This window comes from Mobula birostris, chromosome 5 (genome assembly GCF_030028105.1).
Source record: "Mobula birostris isolate sMobBir1 chromosome 5, sMobBir1.hap1, whole genome shotgun sequence".
NCBI lineage: Eukaryota > Metazoa > Chordata > Chondrichthyes > Myliobatiformes > Myliobatidae > Mobula > Mobula birostris.
This window is the reverse complement of record NC_092374.1, coordinates 196,152,577-196,172,152: the sequence shown is the minus strand read 5'-3', so window position 1 is coordinate 196,172,152 and position 19,576 is coordinate 196,152,577. Positions and strand designations below refer to the sequence as shown.

The window sequence follows — 19,576 nt, the reverse complement described above, 5'->3', positions numbered from 1 at the left end:
TGACACGCACACCTCATCCGGGTACAATGGAAAGACATTGATTGAGAGCCTCAGCATTGGGATCCTTTGCTTCACACTCTCATTTCTGTGATGATCCCTGTTCCCTGCTGTCCCTCGCGTAATACCCATTCTTCTCTCAGTTCATCTTGCTGGTGATGAATGGTGTTCGCCGGACAGCTTTTAATTTGGTCCAGTAAAGTAGTTACTATTTTGACGAGTGTAAAATCTTTTTGTGTCATCTTAGCAAGGGTCTCAAAATTTTTAAAAGTCAGAAAAAACAAAATTATCAAAATTCACTGCTTCTTGAATCAGCGGCCATCAGCCCAAATGGATAACATAACAGAAACACACATAACAGATACTATTTAAAGTTTGTTTGCTCTAAGCACAGTATAGAGTCTAACGGTCACACAAGTGCACACGACTGTCAGGCAACAGTTTCCTGTCCCAATTGAAAACCACCACAACCCACATGAGCAAAGGGAATCCCAGCTACTATCTCCATTAGTTTTTGTTTTCCAAGAGTTGCCCCAAATGAGCAGATGTCCCAATTAACCAATGGTCAAATCAGCATGAAGCCACTGTACTGTATTAGTTCTGGTCACCTCATTATACGGAGAATGGGGAAGATTCAGACAGGGTGCAGAGGAGATTTACCAGCATGCCGCCTGGGTTAGAGACCATGTTTCACGAGGATAGGTTGATTGAGTTAGGGCTCTCACTTTGGAGAGGAGGAGGATGAAAGCTGATTTGATGGAGGTGTACAAGATGATTAGAGATAGAGTGGACAGACAGCGCCCTTTTCCAAGAGCAGAAACGGCTAATATAAGAGGGCATACTTTTAAGGTGATTGGAGGAAAGTGCAGGAGGATGTCAAAGGTAGTTTTTCTCCCCCACCCCCCCCCCACACACACAGAGTGGTGGGTGCATGGAACATCCTGCACGGGCTGTTGGTAGAGGCAGATATATCTACAACTTTTAAGAGACTCTTTCTCCTAGAGGACCACACAGTTGTCATGGTTTGGAGGCTTGCGTGCCTCAACGACCCTGACAGCTGGTATTAGAGTGATAGAGCAATACAGCATGATTGCAGGCCCTTTGGCCCAACCAGTGCATGACAGCCACAGTGCTCAACCAGCTGGTCCCAATTTCCTGCATTTGGTCCATATCCCCCCAAGCCCCACCCTTCCATATACCTATCCAAGTGTTTATTATAGGATACAATTGTACCTGTCTCAACTATTTCTTAGATCATAAAACATATTAGATTAGATTCAACTTTATTGTCATTGTGCCAAGTACAGATACAAAGCCAATGAAATGCAGTTAGCATCTGACCAGAAATGCAAAGAATGGTGTTATTTACAAAATAACTGCAAATAAAAAGTAAGTGCTACAGCACACAAATATAAAAGTACTGAGACAGTACAATATGGGTGTAATACTGCTTAGCGGTGTGATCTGAGGTTCAGCAGCGTAACAGCCTCAGGGAAGAAGCTCTTCCTGTGCCTGCTGGTGCGGGAGCGGAGGCTCCTATAGCACCTACCGGATGGGAGGAGAGTAAAAAGTCCATGGTTAGGGTGAGATGCATCCTTGATAATGCTTTTTGCCCTGCCCAGGCAGCGTTTATGGTAGATGTTCTCAAATGGTGGGCAATTGGGTGCCGATAATCCGCTGGGCAGTTTTCACCACATGCTGGGGTGCTTTGCGGTCCGATACGGGACAATTGCTGTACCACACTGAGATGCGGTTGGTGAGTATGCTCTCAATGGTACAGCGGTAAAAGTCCGTCAGTATCCTGGGACAGAGGTGAGGATCAGCACTTCATGCTTTGGTTCTTGGGAGGGTCACCCTTGCCAAACAGGTCAGAGGGCAGAGGCCGGAGTAAGAGTGGCCCACCGGTCCTCCAGGTTTGGAGGTTCACAAACCTGACCCTAAAACAAAATTGTTACAGAAGCAGCAAAGAAGAATCGTTCGACATCCGAGTGTGATGGTATTCCTGAGTCTCCACCTGGGACCTGCATGACTAACGGTAGAGAACACCAAGAGGAAGCTACTGACACAATGAAGGAAGCCCTGAACACCACCAGAGATGGAGGACCTTCATTGCTGCCCTGAACGCCAGAAGCGTAATGGGCAGTAAGTTAAAATACTCTTAGAAAGGCACATGGATGAAAGTAAAATGGAGGGCTATGCAGAAGGGAAGCATTATATTGATTCAGAGTAGGTCAAAAGGTCAATACAACGTCATGGGCCGAAGGACCTGTATTGTGCTGGAATATTTTATCTTGTATGATTGCCTCAAAGTGAGTCAGTGGGCAGAAGGACTTGTTTCTCTCTGGGAACCTCTATTAGTTGAGACAGAAGCAAATCAGCCACAGACTAATCGAGGGTGGCACAGTGGCACAACGCTTTACGCGCCAACTGTAAAATCAATCAGCATTCAATGCCCGCTGCTGTCTGCAAGGAGTTTGTACGTTCAACACGTGACTGCTTGGCTGTTGTCCGGGTGCTCCGGTTTCCTCCCACACTCCAAAGACGTACCAGTAGGGCCAGTGAGTTGTGGGCACGCTACGTTGGCGCCGGAAGCATGGTGACACTTGCAGACTGCCCCCAGCACAACCCCCCTGATTTGCTTTGACACAAACGACGCATTTCACTGTATGTTTCGATGTACCTGTGACAAATAAAGCTAATCCTAATCTCTGCTTAAAAAATGGCAGTGCACACTTGGAAGTATCAGGGTCTACTTCTGCTTGTAACTCACACTTTCATGTCTAAAGCTCGACCACAAGGCCAATGCCAGCATTCCTGCACCACCACAGGTTCTCCTCTTCCTCCACAATGCAATTTCCCTCACTTCCCCCTTCAATTCCCCGACATTCCTTCCATCTGACCCTCTGGTTGCATTGACCAAAACATGCCAGATCCCGAGTGGTATTGGACAGCTTGGATGTACAGAGGATGTTCCCTCATGATATAATCTCTCCTAGTTTCAGATTCTAAAGAAAAAGGTCACCCATTCAAGACAAAGACGAGGTAAAATTCTCACCCTCAGAAGAGGCCATAAGAGATAGGGACAGAAGGGGCTTAACTCAAAACATTGACTGTTTATTCCTCTCCATAAATGCTACCTGACCTGTTGAGTTCCTCAAGCATTTTGTATGTGTTGCTCTGGATTCCAGCATCAATAGAATCTCTTGCATTTAGGAACAAAATTAGGCCTTTCCGCCTATCCAATCTGTTCCACCGTTCGATCACACCTGATTTCTTTTCCCATTCTCTAGTTTTCCCATTTCCCAGTCGACGTTTCAGGCCGAAACCCTTCAGCAGGGCTCCTGATGAAGAGCCTTGGCCTGAAGCGTTGACTGTACTTTTTTCCCCATAGATGCTGCTTGGCCTGCTGAGTTCCTCCAGCAGTTTGTGTGTGTTGCTCAGAAGTGCATTCTTGATGTTATTATTGTCATCTCAAAATTAAATATTAACATTGTATTCGCATTCCTTACTACCAAATTAATCTGCAAATTAACCACACGGGATCCTGGGCCCTTTGCACCTCCCCATTTAGAAAATACGCTGTACCTTTATTCTTGCTAAGAAAGTGCATGACTTTCCTTTGCTGTATTCCACCTGCCTTGGTCTTGGATCACCTGGACAGTAGCAACACCTACGTCAGGCTGCTGTTAATTGACTACAGCTCAGTGTTCAACACCATCATCACCTCAGTCCTAATCGACAAGCTTCAAAACCTGGGCATCTGAACCTTCCTCTGCCACTGGATCCTTGACTTTCTCAACAGGAGACCACAGTCAGTGTAGATACTCATCTTCGCCTCACTCTCAATGAACACAAGGATGGGTACTCATCGAACTACTCGACTCACTCGAAACGCATGACAGTGTGGCTAGACACAGCTCAACCAGAAATTCCCCCGATGACGCAACTGCTGTCGGCAGAATCTCAGTCAAGGAGTCATATAGCAGCAGAGACAGATCAGCTGGCTGAGAGGTTGCAACAACTCGATGCAAACAAGACCGAGGAAGCGGGAGTCAGTGGAGCACATACCAGTCCTTACTGAAGACTCAACAGATTAGAGGATTAATATGGGCCCAACACATTAATGCAAGCACAAATAAAGTAAGCTAGTGACCAGGCTTCATTAGGAGTTTGAGGGGATTCCATACATCACCAAAGTCTACAGATGTACTGTGAAATGCACTTGACTGATTGCATCAACGCCTGGTGTAGAGGCTCCAGTGCAGGGATTCACAAGAGGCTGCAGTAGGTAGTGTACTCAGCCAGCTCCATCACAGGTACAACTCACCTCACTGAGGACACCTTGGTGCCTCAAGGCAGCATCCAGCATTAAGGACCATCACCACCTGGGAGGTGCCTTCTTCCCATTACCACCATCAGGAACAGGTACAGGAGCCTGACGGCCCCGACTTAATGTTTCAGGATCAGCTTCTTCCCCACCACCATCAGCTTTCTGAATGATCCAAAAACCCACAGACACTACCTCACTATTCCACTCTTGCACCATTAGTTTTATCTTGTAATTGTAATTCACGTCTATTTTATGTATCACACTGAACGGCTGCCAGGAAACAACACGTCAGTGATAATAAACCTGACTCTGCCCAGTCTGTCCAAGTTCTTCTGCAGACTCCCTGCCTCCGTGACTGGAAACCTCCTCCTCAAACAACAGTGGAAGCCCAGTCACAGCAGGGTTTTAAGGTTGGGATTCTTGACAAATAAGAGTGAGAAGGTTCGAAGTTCAAAGCGAATTTATTATCAAAGTAATACATGTCACCATATACTTCCTTGAGATTAATCTTCTTGCAGGCATTCACAGAACAAATAAATACCATAGAATCATTGGAAAAACTACACACGGAATATAGCATTCATGGCAAGTCTTTTGGCAGTGTGGAGGATCAGAGGGATCTTGGGGTCCGAGTCCCTAGGACAGTCAAAGTTGCTACCCAGGTTGACTCTGTGGTTAAGAAGGTGCATTGGCCTTTATCAATCGTGGGATTGAGTTTAGGAGCCGAGAGGTAATGTTGCAGCTATATGGGAACCTGGTTAGACTCCACTTGGAGTACTGTGCTCAGTTCTGGTCGCCTCACTACAGGAAGGGCATGGAAACCATACAAAGGGTGCAGAGGAGATTTACAAGGATATTGCCTGGATTGGGGAGCATGCCTTATGAGAATAGGTTGAGTGAATTCAGCCTTTTCTCCTCGGAGCGATGGAGGATGAGAAGTGACCTGATGTACAAGATGAGAGGCATTGATCATGTGGATAGTCAGAGTCTTTTCCTCAGGGCTGAAATGGCTAGCACGAGAGGGCATAGTTTTAAGGTGCTTGCAAGTAGGTACAGAGGAGATGTCAGGGGTAATTTTTTTAACGCAGAGAGTGGTGAGTGCGTGGAATGGGCTGCCGGCGGCGGCGGTGCAGGTGGAAACGATAGGGTCTTTTAAGAAACTCCTGGATGGCTACGTAGAGCTTAGAAAAATAGAGGGCTATGGGCAAAGCCTAGGTAGTTCTAAGATAGGGACATGTTCAGCACAGCTTTGTGGGCTGAAGAGCCTGCATTGTGCTGTAGGTTTTCTATGTTTCTAAAGACTGACCAACAACCGAAATGCAAAAGACAAACTGCAAATAGAAAAGGTACCATGGAAACGTGGAGGTGAGCAGACAATCACAATCTAATCAATTTGCAGTACAGGTTTAAGGGACAATGGCCTACTCATTCTCCTGATGCCTACGTTAACAATATCCCTCATTTTCCCTCCTGTCACTGGCGACAATATTGGCGGTTTATTCTCTTATTGCATGCATAATACAAATTTCAAATTGTTCTCTATTGCAAATGCTCTGTGTCATCCCCTGCTGCCCCATCCATCTTACTCGCTTGCACTGAAAGGTGCACAGTGCAAACATCTCTCTTGCCCCCCGATAGCAGACCCTTACTCGATCGCTTTCATTTTGCACCTCCTCACGCAGTCTCCTGTCAGTCACTTTACGCAACAAGCGCCATCCTTGATTGACGGAAGGAACAGCCAATTGGCGAGAGCGACACCCCGTCCATCAGCCCCTATCGCCAATAGCAGAGCTTGGTTAATGAACCGGAGCCGGGTCTAGGCACAGAGCTTGTCCAGACCGTATCACAGGTCGGGGAAACTGTGGGTTTAGACCCATTTTAATCGTTCGGCCGCATACATCCCTCATCTTAAACTGCGAACAATTCGGACCTCACTTACCGAGCCGTCAGCGCCACGGTGAACTCGGCGCAGCTTCGGTCCGAAAATGCAGCGCAACAGTCCCACCACCATCTCTACCACCCAGCCGACCGCCGACTACGGGGCGCACGACGTACACTCTAGCACGGCGAAGAAACGCGACCGCAGCTATTTCGATAGGATAGGAAGTCTCGAGGCAAACGCAAGCACCTATTTCCACGGACGCTGACCGATCTGCTGAATATTTCTAGCATTTTCCTTGCAGCTGCATTTTTGTTATTTCCGTGGACATTCTTAAAAAGAGCTCGTTCAAAGTAAACAACAGGAATTCTGCAGATGCTGGAAATTCAAGCAACACACATCAAAGTTGCTGGTGAACGCAGCAGGCCAGGCAGTATCTGTAGGAAGAGGTGCAGTTGACGTTTCAGGCCGAGACCCTTCGTCCTGACTTAGTGTGACGAAGGGTCTCGGCTTGAAACGTCGACTGCACCTCTTCCTACAGATGCTGCCTGGCCTGCTGCGTTCACCAGCAACTTTGATGTGTGTCGTTCAAAGTAAATTTATATTCAAAGTATATATATATCACCAATATACAACCCTGAGATTCATATTCTTGTGGGCATACTCAATAAATTCAATAACCGTAATAGAATAAATGCTATGGCTGACAACCACTGTGCAAAATACAACAAATATTGTAAATACAAAAAAGAAAGAAATAATAATAACAAATAAATAAGGAATAAATATCAAAAGCATGAGATGAAGGGTCTTTGAAAATGAGCCCATAGGTTGTGGGAAGAGTTCAGTGAGGTTGAGTGAAGTTATCCCCTCTGTTTCAAAAGCCTGGTGGTTGAGGGGTAATAACTGTTCCTGAACCTTGTGGTGTGAGTCCTGAGGCTCTTGACGGCAGCTGCGAGAGGAGAGCACGAACTGGGTGGAAGAGTTCCTTGGCGATGGATGTGCTCATTGGTGGCGAGGGCTTTACCTGTGGTGGACTTTGCCATATCCATTACCGTATCTTTGCCATATCCATTGGTGTTTTCATACCAGACAGCGATACTGTCAGTCAATACACTCTCCACCACACGTCTGCAGTAGTATGTCAAAGTTTTAGATGCCATTCCAAGTCTTCGCAATCTTCTAAGGAAGTAGAGGTGCTGCAGTGCTTTCTTCTTAATTGTACTTACGTGCTGAGCCTCTGAATTGATAACATGGAGGAATTTTAAATTGCTGACCCTCTCTACCCCTGATCCCCCCGATGAGGACTGGCTCATGGACCTCTAGTTTCCTCCTCCAGAAGTCAATTCTCGGCCACTTGGTCTTGCTGACATTGAGTAAGAAGTTGTTGTTGTGGGACCCACAGCCATATTTTTAATCTCCCTCCTATGAGCTGATTCGTCACCACATTGATTTGGCCTACGACAGTGGAGTCGTTGGCAAACAAATATGGCAATGGAATTGTGCTTAGTCTCACAGTCATAAGTGTAAAGTGAGTAGAGGAGGGGACTAAGCTCACAGCCTTGTGCTACTCCTGCACTCACTGAGGGAGATTGTGGAGAAGCTGTTCCCAAACCAAACTGACTCGGGTCTGCAAGTGAGGAAATCCAGGATGCAATTGCACAAGGAGGTATTGAGGCCAAGGTCTTGAAGCTTATAGATTAGTTTTGAGGGGATGATAATACTGACTGCCAAGCTGTATTTGATAAAGAGCATCCTGATGTATGTATCTTTGCTGTCCACTTGTTCCAGGGTTGAGTGAAGAGCCTCTAAAATGGTATCTGCTGAGCCAGTAGGCAAATTGAAGCAGACCTAATTTGGTAGGAGTTGATATGTTTCATCACCTAGCTCTCAAAACACTTCATCACCGTGGATGTAAGTGCTACTGGGTGATAGTCACTGAGGTAGGTTACCAGGTAGTCAAAGCCAAAGTCTGTCCCGAGCAATTGTGGCCCATCAGGCCAGTGTTATGCCGGTTTCCGTGGCATGAAGCGACTCAGAGTATGAGACTCCCCCTCCCCACCCCCCCGGATAGGACACCAGTCTATCGTGACCCCCAGCATTTTGCCGGCACCCATTTTCAGCTGGGTGGACTGGAGCAGTGTGTGGTTAAGTGAGCCTTGAGCCTTGCTCAAAGGCACAATATGCTGCCCTGGCCGAGACTCGAACCCACAACCTTCAGATCATGAGCCCAACGCCCTAACCACTTGGCCACGCACCTCACAAGTTACCAGGTAGGCACCAGTATAATTGTAGTCTGCTTGAAACAGATGGGTACCTCAGACTGCCGACGTGAGAAGTTAAAGATCTCAGTGAACTCTCCAACCAGTTGTTAAGCACAGGTCTTTAGTACTTGGCCAGGTACACTATCTGGGCCAGATAGTCTCATCCTCCTGAAGGATGCTCTTAGAGACTGAAATCACAGGATCATCACGGGCTGTGGCAGTTCGTGGTGGTTCCTCCATGTTTCGATGGTCAAAGCGAGAACTTAACCTTGATTTCACCTTGTAGGAGGTGATCGCACTCAAGCCCCACCACAGCTGACAAACATCCTTCAATCATTCAAGTTTGGTCCGGAATTGCCACTTCGCACATGAGCTGGCTTTCCAGAGATCATACCTGGACCTTTTGTAACTTCTTTTGTTATCAGACTTGAATACTTCTGATCGGACTCTCAGCAGACTGCAGATCTCATGGTTCATCCTGGGCTTCTGGTTGGGAAGACTTGGAATGATTTTGTGGGGACAACCCACTTACAACCATGGTGTATTCATTCCAACCACAGCTGAGTTCTTCAACACCTTCAGTCCACCAACTCAAAGCAACCTGTAGTCACTCCTCCCTTGACCTCCTTTTTGTTGTCCTAATCTCTGGAGCCTAGATTTTTAGCCTCTGCCTGTGTGCAGGTAGGAAATGGACATCAGATTTCCCATGAAACAGTAGGCATTCCTTTATCTTAGTATAGCAGTGGTCTAGTGTATTAAGACCTCTGGTGCTACAGATTATAGGCTAATGGTAATTGGCAGGGATTTCTTCAAGCAAGCCTGTTTGAAATCCCAGACTATGATTTGTGGTGAACTGTTTCTTGGTGATGGCATCATGCAGTATCACAAGTCCTTGATTATAGTTGGCCACTGGTGGTATGTAAATTGTGGTCAGGGTCATGGATGAGAACTCTCCCAGTAAATAGAACTGTTTGCATTTGATTGTTAGGTGTCCAAGGTCAGGAAAACATGAGTACACCAAAAACTGCCACGGCAGACTGCCACAGAGAGTTTATCATGAAACACACACCTCCACCATTTGCCTTTTCTGAATCAGCGGTTCAGTCCATCCTCCATATTGAGAAGCTGATGAGTCTGATCGCCATATCTGGCATACTCTGAGTAAGACATGTCTCAGTAAAACACAGAACACAGCAATTCCTCATTTCCCTTCGACGCAGCAACCTTGCCCTTAGATCTTCAATTTTGTATCCAGCGACAGAACATTTCCTAACAAGATGCAGATTAAAGGGGGCCTCAGCCCTTTGCGTTTCAGCTTCACTGTACAGGTGAGTCTGCAGATGCTGGGAAAGTGTTTGTTGCACGTTCTTGCATCACCTAACATTGGTTACTTTGAAGCATAGAAAATCAAAATGGAGTTTATTGTCATCTTGCACAAGTACATGGATGCGCAGGGAGTCATGGAAAATATACTTGCAACAGCGTCACAGCTACACAGCATAAGGTAGGCATCATTCACAAGAAAAACATAAATCAAACATAATTTGTACGTAACTTTTACAAGAAGGAAGCCAATATGAACAAAAATGTACAATGCAACACACACACAAATGATGCAGGAACTCAACAGGTCAGGCAGCATCAGTGGAAATGATCAAACAGTCAATGTTTCAGGCCATTCATGTCTATAGATGCTGCCTGACCGGCTGAGTTCTTCAGCACTTGTGTGTGTGTGTGTGTGTGTGTGTGTGTGTGTGTGTGTGTGTGTGTGTGTGTGTGTGTGTGTGTGTGTGTGTGTGTGTGTGTGTGTGTGTATGTGGAATTAGGAGTCCTCATGCAAGATTCCTTGAGGATTAATTTACAGGGTGAGTCTGGGGTTAAGAAAGCAAATGCAATGTTAGCATTTACTTCAAGGGAAATAGAATATAGAAGCAAGGAAATAATGTTGAGTCTTTATAAGACACTGGTCAGGCTGCACTTGTAGTATTGTCAACAGTTTTGGGCCTCATATCTCAGAGAAGATGTGTTATCATTGGAAATAGTCCAGAGGAGGTTCACAAAGATGATTCCTGGAATGGAGAATTTAACATATGATGAGCATTTGGCAGCTTTGGGCCTGTACTCACTGGAATCTAGAAGCAAGCGTGGGGATCTCATTGAAACCTACCAAATGTTGAAAGCACTGGATAAGGTGGTGTGGAGAGGATGTTTCCTCTGGTGGTGGGTATCCAGAACTAGAAGGCACAGCCTCAAAATTGAGGGGCGACCTTTTAGAACAGAGGTAGGGAGGAATTTTTTTTTTAGCTGGAGAGTAGTGAATCTGGGGAATGCTCTGCCACAGACTGTGGTAGAGGCCAAGTCCGTGGGTATATATATAAAGTGGAAGTTGATAGTTTCCTGATTAGACAGGGCGTCAAAGGATATGGCAAGAAGGTAGGTGTATGGGCTGAGTGGGCTCGGGATCAGCCATAATGAAAAGGCAGAGAAGAGTCAATGGGCTGAATGACCTAATTCTGCTCCTATCTCTTATGGTCTTATAGTTTTTCTTTAGATTTCCAACATCTGCAGACTTTCTTGGGTTTGAAATGGTACAATGTCCATTTTAGTTCAAAGTGATCCGAATGTTAATAGACTGTAGTGATTAGGGTTTGCACCCTCCCCCCAGCTGGTTCAAGGGAAGCAGATGTTCTTGAACTGATGGTGTACCTCCTGCCTAAAGCTACCTGTGAGACGATGGTATGCCCTGGTTGGTGTGGGAATCCTTCATAATCGATATTGCCTTCTTGAAGCAGCATTTCATGCAGACACTACCTATGGGGGTGAGGAATATATTGGGCAGAGTCCAAAGTTGTCACAGCTGTGGATGAGTGCATCACCATGGAATTGTTCAGGATTTTCCCAATCCCAGAAGTCCTGGATGAACAATGTTATCCAGAGAGCCAGATCAGAGGCAATCAAGTCTGAAGATCAAGAATGCTCCAAGAGGTGCAGATATGATCTCCGGAAAGTCATCTCTCAGGCAAAGTGGAGGCTGGAATAACAAGGGATGCTCGACAGCTGAGGCAGGATTTGAATGCCATAACCTCCAAAAAAGTTAAATCTTGCAACATAGGAGACAGCAGAGCTTCGCTTCCAGATGAGCTCAATGCCCTCTGTGCTCGCTTTGTCCACCAGAACAAAGGGAGGAACCATCGCACATCCCCAAGTCTCCCGATGATCACTTGGTCTCAGTATAGAAACATAGAAACATGGAAAACCTACAGCACAATACAGGCCCTTTGGTCTACAATGCTGTGCCGAACATGTACTTACCTTAGAAATTACCCATAGCCCTCTATTTTTCTAAGCTCCATGTACCTATCCAGGAGTCTCTGAAAAGACCCTACCGTATCCACATCCACCACTGTTGCTGGCAGCCCATTGCATGCACTAACCACTCTCTGTGTAAAAAACTTACCCCTGACACCTCCTCTGTACCTGCTTCCAAGCACCTCAAAACTGTGCCCTCTCTGAAGATGACCTGCAGGCTGCTTTCAAGAGAGTGAATCCAAGGAAAGCATCCATCCAGATGGAGTACCTGGCTAAGTACTGAAGAACTGTGCTGACCAACTGGCTGGTGTATTCACAGATATCTTCAACCCCCTTGCTCTGGCAGTACGTGGTACCCACCTGCTTCCAGCAGGCTTCACTCGTACTGGTGCCCAAGAAGAGCATGGTAGCCTGTCTAAGCTACTATTGCCCAGTGGCACTTGCAGCCACACTGAAGTGTTGAGAGGCTGATGTTGAAGCATATCAGCTCCTGTCTGAACGGCAACTTGGATCTTTCTAATTTGCCTACGGAAGCAACAGGTCTACAGCAGATGCTATCTCGTTGACTCGTCACACAAACCTGGAACAGAAGGCCCCAAAGTCCTCGGCTTTGCGTGTTTCAGCGGCCGGGGCGAGGTCAAAGGTGCTCGGCAGAGGATGGCGCTCGGGAGGCTGTATCGGAGAGGGTGGTCGGAAGCTGGAAGCTTTCAGACGGATGGACTCAGTGTCGGCTGCTTCCAAAGCATCGGCAAGTTGACGGTGCCTGGAGGTTTATGGCAGGGAGCTTCTCCCTTTTGCCGCCTGCTATCGGGGTCTCGGGAGTCGATCAACTAGGGGACTTTTGAGACTTTATCATGGTTTGTTCTTCATCAAATTATGGTATTGCTTTGCACTGCTGTAACTATATGTTATCATTATGTGGTTCTGTCAGTGTTAGTCTTTGGTCTGTCCTGTTTTCTGTGATATCACTCCGGAGAAACATTGTATCATTTCTTAATGCATGTATGCATTTCTAAATGACAATAAAAGGAGGACTGAGTGTTCTCATAATCTAACATCCAGAGAGCAAAGATACACACATCAGGATGCTCTTTATCGACTACAGTTCAGCATTTAACACCATCATTCCCTCAGACCTAATCAGTAAGCTCCAAGACCTGGGCCTCAATACCCCCTTGTGCAATTGGATCCTGGAATTCCTCATTTGATAAATCCCCAGGGCCAGATGGTCTGCATCCCAGAGTGCTTAAGGAAGTAGCCCAAGAAATAGTGGATGCATTAGTGATAATTTTTCAAAACTCGTTAGATTCTGGACTAGTTCCTGAGGATTGGAGGGTGGCTAATGTAACTCCACTTTTTAAAAAAGGAGGGAGAGAGAAACCGGGGAATTATAGACCGGTTAGCCTAACGTCGGTGGTGGAGAAACTGCTGGAGTCAGTTATCAAGGATGTGATAACAGCGCATTTGGAAAGCGGTGAAATGATCGGACAAAGTCAGCATGGATTTGTGAAAGGAAAATCATGTCTGACGAATCTCATAGAATTTTTTGAGGATGTAACTAGTAGAGTGGATAGGGGAGAACCAGTGGATGTGGTATATTTGGATTTTCAGAAGGCTTTTGACAAGGTCCCACACAGGAGATTAGTGTGCAAACTGAAAGCACATGGTATTGGGGGTAAGGTATTGGTGTGGGTGGAGAGTTGGTTAGCAGACAGGAAGCAAAGAGTGGGAATAAATGGGACCTTTTCAGAATGGCAGGCGGTGACTAGTGGGGTACCACAAGGCTCAGTGCTGGGACCCCAGTTGTTTACAATATATATTAATGATTTGCATGAGGGAATTAAATGCAGCATCTCCAAGTTTGCGGATGACACGAAGCTGGGTGGCAGTGTTAGCTGTGAGGAGGATGCTAAGAGGATGCAGGGTGACTTGGATAGGTTGGGTGAGTGGGCAAATTCATGGCAAATGCAATTTAATGTGGATAAATGTGAAGTTATCCACTTTGGTGGCAAAAATAGGAAAACAGATTATTATCTGAATGGTGGCCGATTAGGAAAAGGGGAGGTGCAACGAGACCTGGGTGTCATTATACACCAGTCATTGAAAGTGGGCATGCAGGTACAGCAGGCAGTGAAAAAGGTGAATGGTATGCTGGCATTTATAGCGAGAGGATTCGAGTACAGGAGCAGGGAGGTACTACTGCAGTTGTACAAGGCCTTGGTGAGACCACACCTGGAGTATTGTGTGCAGTTTTGGTCCCCTAATCTGAGGGAAGACATCCTTGCCATAGAGAGAGTACAAAGAAGGTTCACCAGATTGATTCCTGGGATGGCAGGACTTTCATATGAAGAAAGACTGGATGAACTGGGCTTGTACTCGTTGGAATTTAGAAGATTGAGGGGGGATCTGATTGAAACGTATAAGATCCTAAAGGGATTGGACAGGCTAGATGCAGGAAGATTGTTCCCGATGTTGGGGAAGTCCAGAACGAGGGGCCACAGTTTGAGGATACAGGGGAAGCCTTTTAGGACCGAGATTAGGAAAAACTTCTTCACACAGAGAGTGGTGAATTCTCTGCCACAGGAAACAGTTGAGGCCAGTTCATTGGCTATATTTAAGAGGGAGTTAGATATGGCCCTTGTGGCTACAGGGGTCAGGGGGTATGGAGGGAAGGCTGGGGCAGGGTTCTGAGTTGGATGATCAGCTATGATCATAATAAATGGTGGTGCAGGCTCGAAGGGCCGAATGGCCTACTCCTGCACCTATTTTCTATGTTTCTATGTTTCTATGTAGACTCTCGTCATTTCAGATTAGCAAAAACATCTTCTCCACAATCTTCACCAGCACATGAGTACAGCAGGGTTGTATACTTAACCCCCTGCTCTACTCGCTTTACACCTATGACTGTACGGCTAAGTACAACTCCAAAATCACAGATAAGGATGCTGATGACGCCACTGTTGTGGGCTGTATCAAAGGGGGTGATGAATCAGCATACAGGAGGGAGATTGAAAATTTGGCTGAGTGATGTGATAACAACAACCTCTCACTCATTGTCAATAAGAACAAGGAACTGATTGCAGACTTCAGGAGAGGGAAACCAGAGGTTTCATCGGAGGATGAGAGGTGGAGAGGGTCAGTTATTTTAAATTCCTGAGTGTCACTATCTCAGAGGACCTGTCCTGGACGCATCATATCGGCCTCAGGGTTGTATGTACTCTGATAATAAATTTTACTTTGAAATTTGAATTCTCCACAGATTCTTGTCTGGATGTTAAAATCATGCTGCAACCAGTCAGGATACTTTCAAAAATGCGTCTGCAGATGTTTGTCAGAGTGTTTGGTGAGATGTCAATCATTTCAACTTTCTAAAAATAGTAGAGACCCTGGAGTACTTACCTTGTGGTTGCATTTATATCTGTGGCCACTTTATTAGGTACAGGCGTGAACCCCAGTATCGTCTTCTGCTGTTGCAGCCCATCCACTTCAAAGTTGGATGTGTTTTGCCTACAGAGATGCTCTTCTGCACACCACTGTTGCAATGCATGGCTATCTGAGTTACTGTTCCCTTCTGTCAGCTCAAACCAGTGTGGGCATTCTCTTCCAACCTCTCTCATTAGTCCTGACGAAGAGTCTCGGACCGAAATGTCGACTGTACCTCTTCCTAGAGATGCCGCCTGGCCTGCTGCGTTCACCAGCAACTCTGATGTGTGTTGCTTGAATTTCCAGCATCTGCAGAATTCCTGGTGTTTGCGTCTCTCATTAACAAAGTGGTTTCGCTCACAGAACTGATGCTCACGGGATGGCGGTTTTGGTTTTTCACACCATTCTCTGTAAACTCTGGAGACTGCTGTGTGTGAAAATCCTAGAAGGTCAGCAGTTTCATAGACCCCATCTGGCACCAACAATAATCATTCCACAGTCAATCACATAGGTCCCAGTTCTTCCCCATTCTGATGTTGGGTCTGAACAACAACTGAACCTCTTGACCACGCCTGCATGCTTTTATGCAGTGAGTTGCTGCGACATGACTGACTGATTAAATATTTGCAAAAACAAGCAGATGTACCGGTGTATCTAATAAAGTAGTCTATGTGCTGGGCCCAGAACACATCTTTGGATATGTTAAAACCCAGGATTTTACTAGACTGAATTTATCCATTACTGATCCCCCAAGGTGCATGTTTCCATTCTTCCAAAATAGAAATCCCAAAATCCTTGGTGAGGATGGAAGCAGCATTAGGAATGTGGACTTCATGTAAATGAGAAGCTATGATTCAGAGAAGGCTAAGGGTACAAGTCGGGCTGCTGTTTATCGATGATGGCATGGTGTTAAACACCATCAATTTGCTAATCTGTGAGGCTTTATTTACCTTAGTGTTGAACTGACTCAGCATCTATGGCCTGCAGCCACCAGCGCTGAAGTACCTCCAAGGGTGTGGACTCACCTTTGAGAACTCCACAGTTTGTGTTCCATGTGCCATTTGTTTATTTTTTTTGCTGTTTGCACGATTTGTTCTTTTTTTCACACATTGGACATTTGTGGTGTGGGGTTTTACATGGATTCTGTAGTGTTTCTTAGTTATGTGGCTGTCTGCAAGAGGATGCATCTCAAGGACATATATGATATATACACTTTGATAATAAGTGTACTATGACTTTGACCCTCAGTAACAATCAACTAAGATACAAGATGAAATTACATTGCTAAGAAACAATTTCCCACTCAGGAGATGCCTGTAGCCCCACTGCAACCAGCAGGTCCACCCCACTCACAGGTCGCGCTGTACATCAGTCAGACACTTCGATCCAGGGCAGGTCTGTAAGGGCTGGGTCTTTTCCGTGTGGCAACCCTGCCATCTGAGGAATGATAGGAGTGGCCCGGGGGACCAGGTGTAACTGCTCCATTAATGTGGCGCAAAGATCCTGACAAAGTATTTTCAGAATCAGAATCAGGTTTATTATCACTGGCATATCACTGAAATGTGGTGTTTTGCAGGAGCAGTGCAGTGCAATACATTAAAATACTTCCAGTTACAATAGGAAATTGCCATAGTGGCATCCTGGGTTCCACGCATCGAAAACAGACAAAAATGCTAAAAAAAAAACAACAGCAAGGTTGCCACCTGATGCGCCACAAGGCACGGAAAGGAACAACATCAACGTCAATAAGAAATATAAAAAAATAAATATGTCATGCAAAACAAAAACAAAATAGCGAGGTAGCATTCATGGGTTGATGCACTGTTCAGATATCTGATGGCAGAGGGGAGGAAGCTGCTCTTAAACTTTTGAGTGGGGGTCTTCCGGCTCCTGTACCTCCTCTCTGGTCAGGTAAAATGAGAAGAGGACATGACCCAGATGGTGAAGGTCCTTAATGATGGATGCTGTCTTCTCGAGGCACAGCTTTCTGAAGATGTCCTTGATGGAGTGTGGGGGGGTGGAAGAGGGTTAGTGCTGGTGATGACCCTGTGCATTGACCCCCCCCCAACACACACACCCCAGGCAGTGAAGCAACCAGTTAGAATACTCTCCACTGTACATCTATAGAAATTTGTCAGTATTTGGTGACAAACCAAATCTCTTCAAATCTCCTATTGGAGCATAGTATGGTGGGAGGGTCTAGGACCAGAGGACACAGCCTCAAACAGAGGGCCATCCTTTTAGATCGGAGATGAGAAGGAACTTCTTTACCTAGAAAGTGGTGAATCTGTACAATTCTTTGCCACAGGCAGCTGTAGGCGCCAAGTCTTTATGTATGTTTGAGGCAGAGGATGATAGACTGTTGATTGGTCAGGGCAGGGAGAAGACAGGAGAGGGAAATGGATCAGTCATGACAGAATGGCGGAGCAGACACAATGGGCCAAATGGCCTAATCCTGATCCTATATCTTATGGTCTTCTGGCATGAAGAGGAGGAGGCAATTCTTCCCACTTGACCACTCTGGCAAACGCTATGATTGAGGATCATCTTGTATCTCGTTCAATAGCCTTCTGAGAATCACTTAAAAACACATGACCTAGAAGCAGCTGAATAGTGAGTATCGGTGAGGGGGAAGGACGGTGGGGGGAGAGGGGGTGAGGTGAGAAGCTGGGAGATGACAGATATAAGAGGTAAAGGGCTGAAGCAGAAGGAATCTGACGGGAGAGCACGGTGGGCCATGGAAAGAGCAAGAGGACCTAGACTGAGGTAATGGACGGGTGAGGAGAAGGGAAGGGATCAGAGAGAAGCCAGAATGGAAAGTGGAAGATTTCTGAGGTTCCCTCCCCCCCCCCACCCCCGCCACCATGTGGGGGGATGGTAAAACATTTGTCAATTTGTCGTGGGTGGCGACCGTCGGTGTGAGTTAGCGTGTCAGAGAGAATCGGTGAGTTGAGCACAGACCTTTGCGAACGGGCATTTGGAGTGGAGATGTCGGGGAGGAGGCAAATTGCGGTTTACCCCTGATGTGTGTCTATTTTAGTGTGAGGTTCGAAAGTCCCGATCAAACAGGGGGATTGAATGTTTTGTTGTGTGTGTGTGTGTGTGTGTGTGTGTGTGTGTGTGTGTGTGTGTGTGTGTGTGTCTATGTGTCCGCGACAAAGCGAAAGTAAAATGAGATCCCGACTCATCACATAAAAGGAAACAATATTGGGGATTTTTTTCTCTCTCTTTGCAGAGTTCCGGGATTTCCACCCGGGGGTTTCCAAAATGCCACAGCGCACCGCCGCCTCTTGACCGGTGAAAATGTCAGCCTCGTCACCCCGAGTTCCCCAGCTGGAGCTGAGTAATGGGGACAATGTTTCTGCTCTCTCGGGGGAGACGCCAACACTCTTTCTCTCTGTTCTCCCAGTCTAGAGTTCTCTCTCTCTCTCTCTCTCTCTCTCTCTCTCTCTCTCTCTCTGTCTCACTGTTCCTGTCTCTGTCTCTCCAACACACGACATCCCTCAGACATCAGGAATAAAGGGTACAGGCTGGGGAAGGAAGGGGCTGGTGTCAGATATAAAGGAAAACATGATTCGGGAGGGGGTGGGGAGGAGATGGTGCTATAGGAGGGTGGGAGCAGAAGGGAGGAGGGGAGGAGAGGTGGAGCTGTGTGGGAGAGGAGAGGATGATGAAACAGGGAATGGTGGGGCAGCAGGAGAGGAATGAGGCAGGTGAGGGGACATGGGGAGGGGGGAATGGGTGAGGGGAATAAGGATAGGGGAGATTAGAGGTGAAGGGGAAAGGGGGAAAGGAGGCAGGGAAAGAATGGGGAGGGGGATCGGGGATGGTGAAATGGTGAGAGAGTAGGATGGAGAGGTGAGGGGGAGGAGGGGATTGAGAGGCTAGGAAGGAAGAGAAGGAGGGGAGTTATGTTGGGTGCTGCTGTGGAGGGGAGAGGAGGTGAAAGGGCAAAGGAGGTCGAGGCAAAGAGATGAGTCAGAGGGGGATAGAGGGGAGATGAGGGAGACGAGCTAGAGGGGAGTGGAGACGAGGCAGGGGATAAGGAGGGAGATGAAGGAGAATGGGATGGAGGGGAGGAGAGATGACACAGAGGGAATAGAGGGGGAGATGAGAGAGAGATGGAGGTGAGGGGAGATAAGGCAGAGGGGATAGTGGGGAGTGGAGATGAGGGAGAGGGGAATAAGAGGGGAGGGGAGATGAGGGAGAGAGGATAGAGGGGAAGGTAGAGGGGGTTAGGCAGAGAGGAGGGGCGAGCCTGAGGAGGGGGAAATGAGAGTTGGGATTGGTGTGGAAGGAGATAGACGGGGCAGGGGGATTTGCAGGAGAGAGGACAGTGAGGGGGGAAAGACAGGAGAGAGGAGGGAAAGGGAG

General features: G+C 46.8%; 1 protein-coding gene across 2 annotated transcripts in view; it reads right to left on the bottom strand.

Moving 5' to 3' along the window:
- Positions 1-6,363, bottom strand: part of abhd16a (abhydrolase domain containing 16A, phospholipase) — a 138,231-nt gene extending 131,868 nt beyond the window's left edge. The window contains exon 1 of one of the 2 annotated variants that reach the window (XM_072259247.1): positions 6,258-6,363. In XM_072259247.1, coding sequence (XP_072115348.1) covers positions 6,258-6,338 — 81 coding nt within the window. In that variant the 5' untranslated portion in view covers positions 6,339-6,363. The remainder of the gene's footprint in view (positions 1-6,257) is intronic. The other variant, XM_072259248.1, reaches the window with a different exon arrangement.
- Between the last annotated feature and the right edge of the window lie 13,213 nt (positions 6,364-19,576).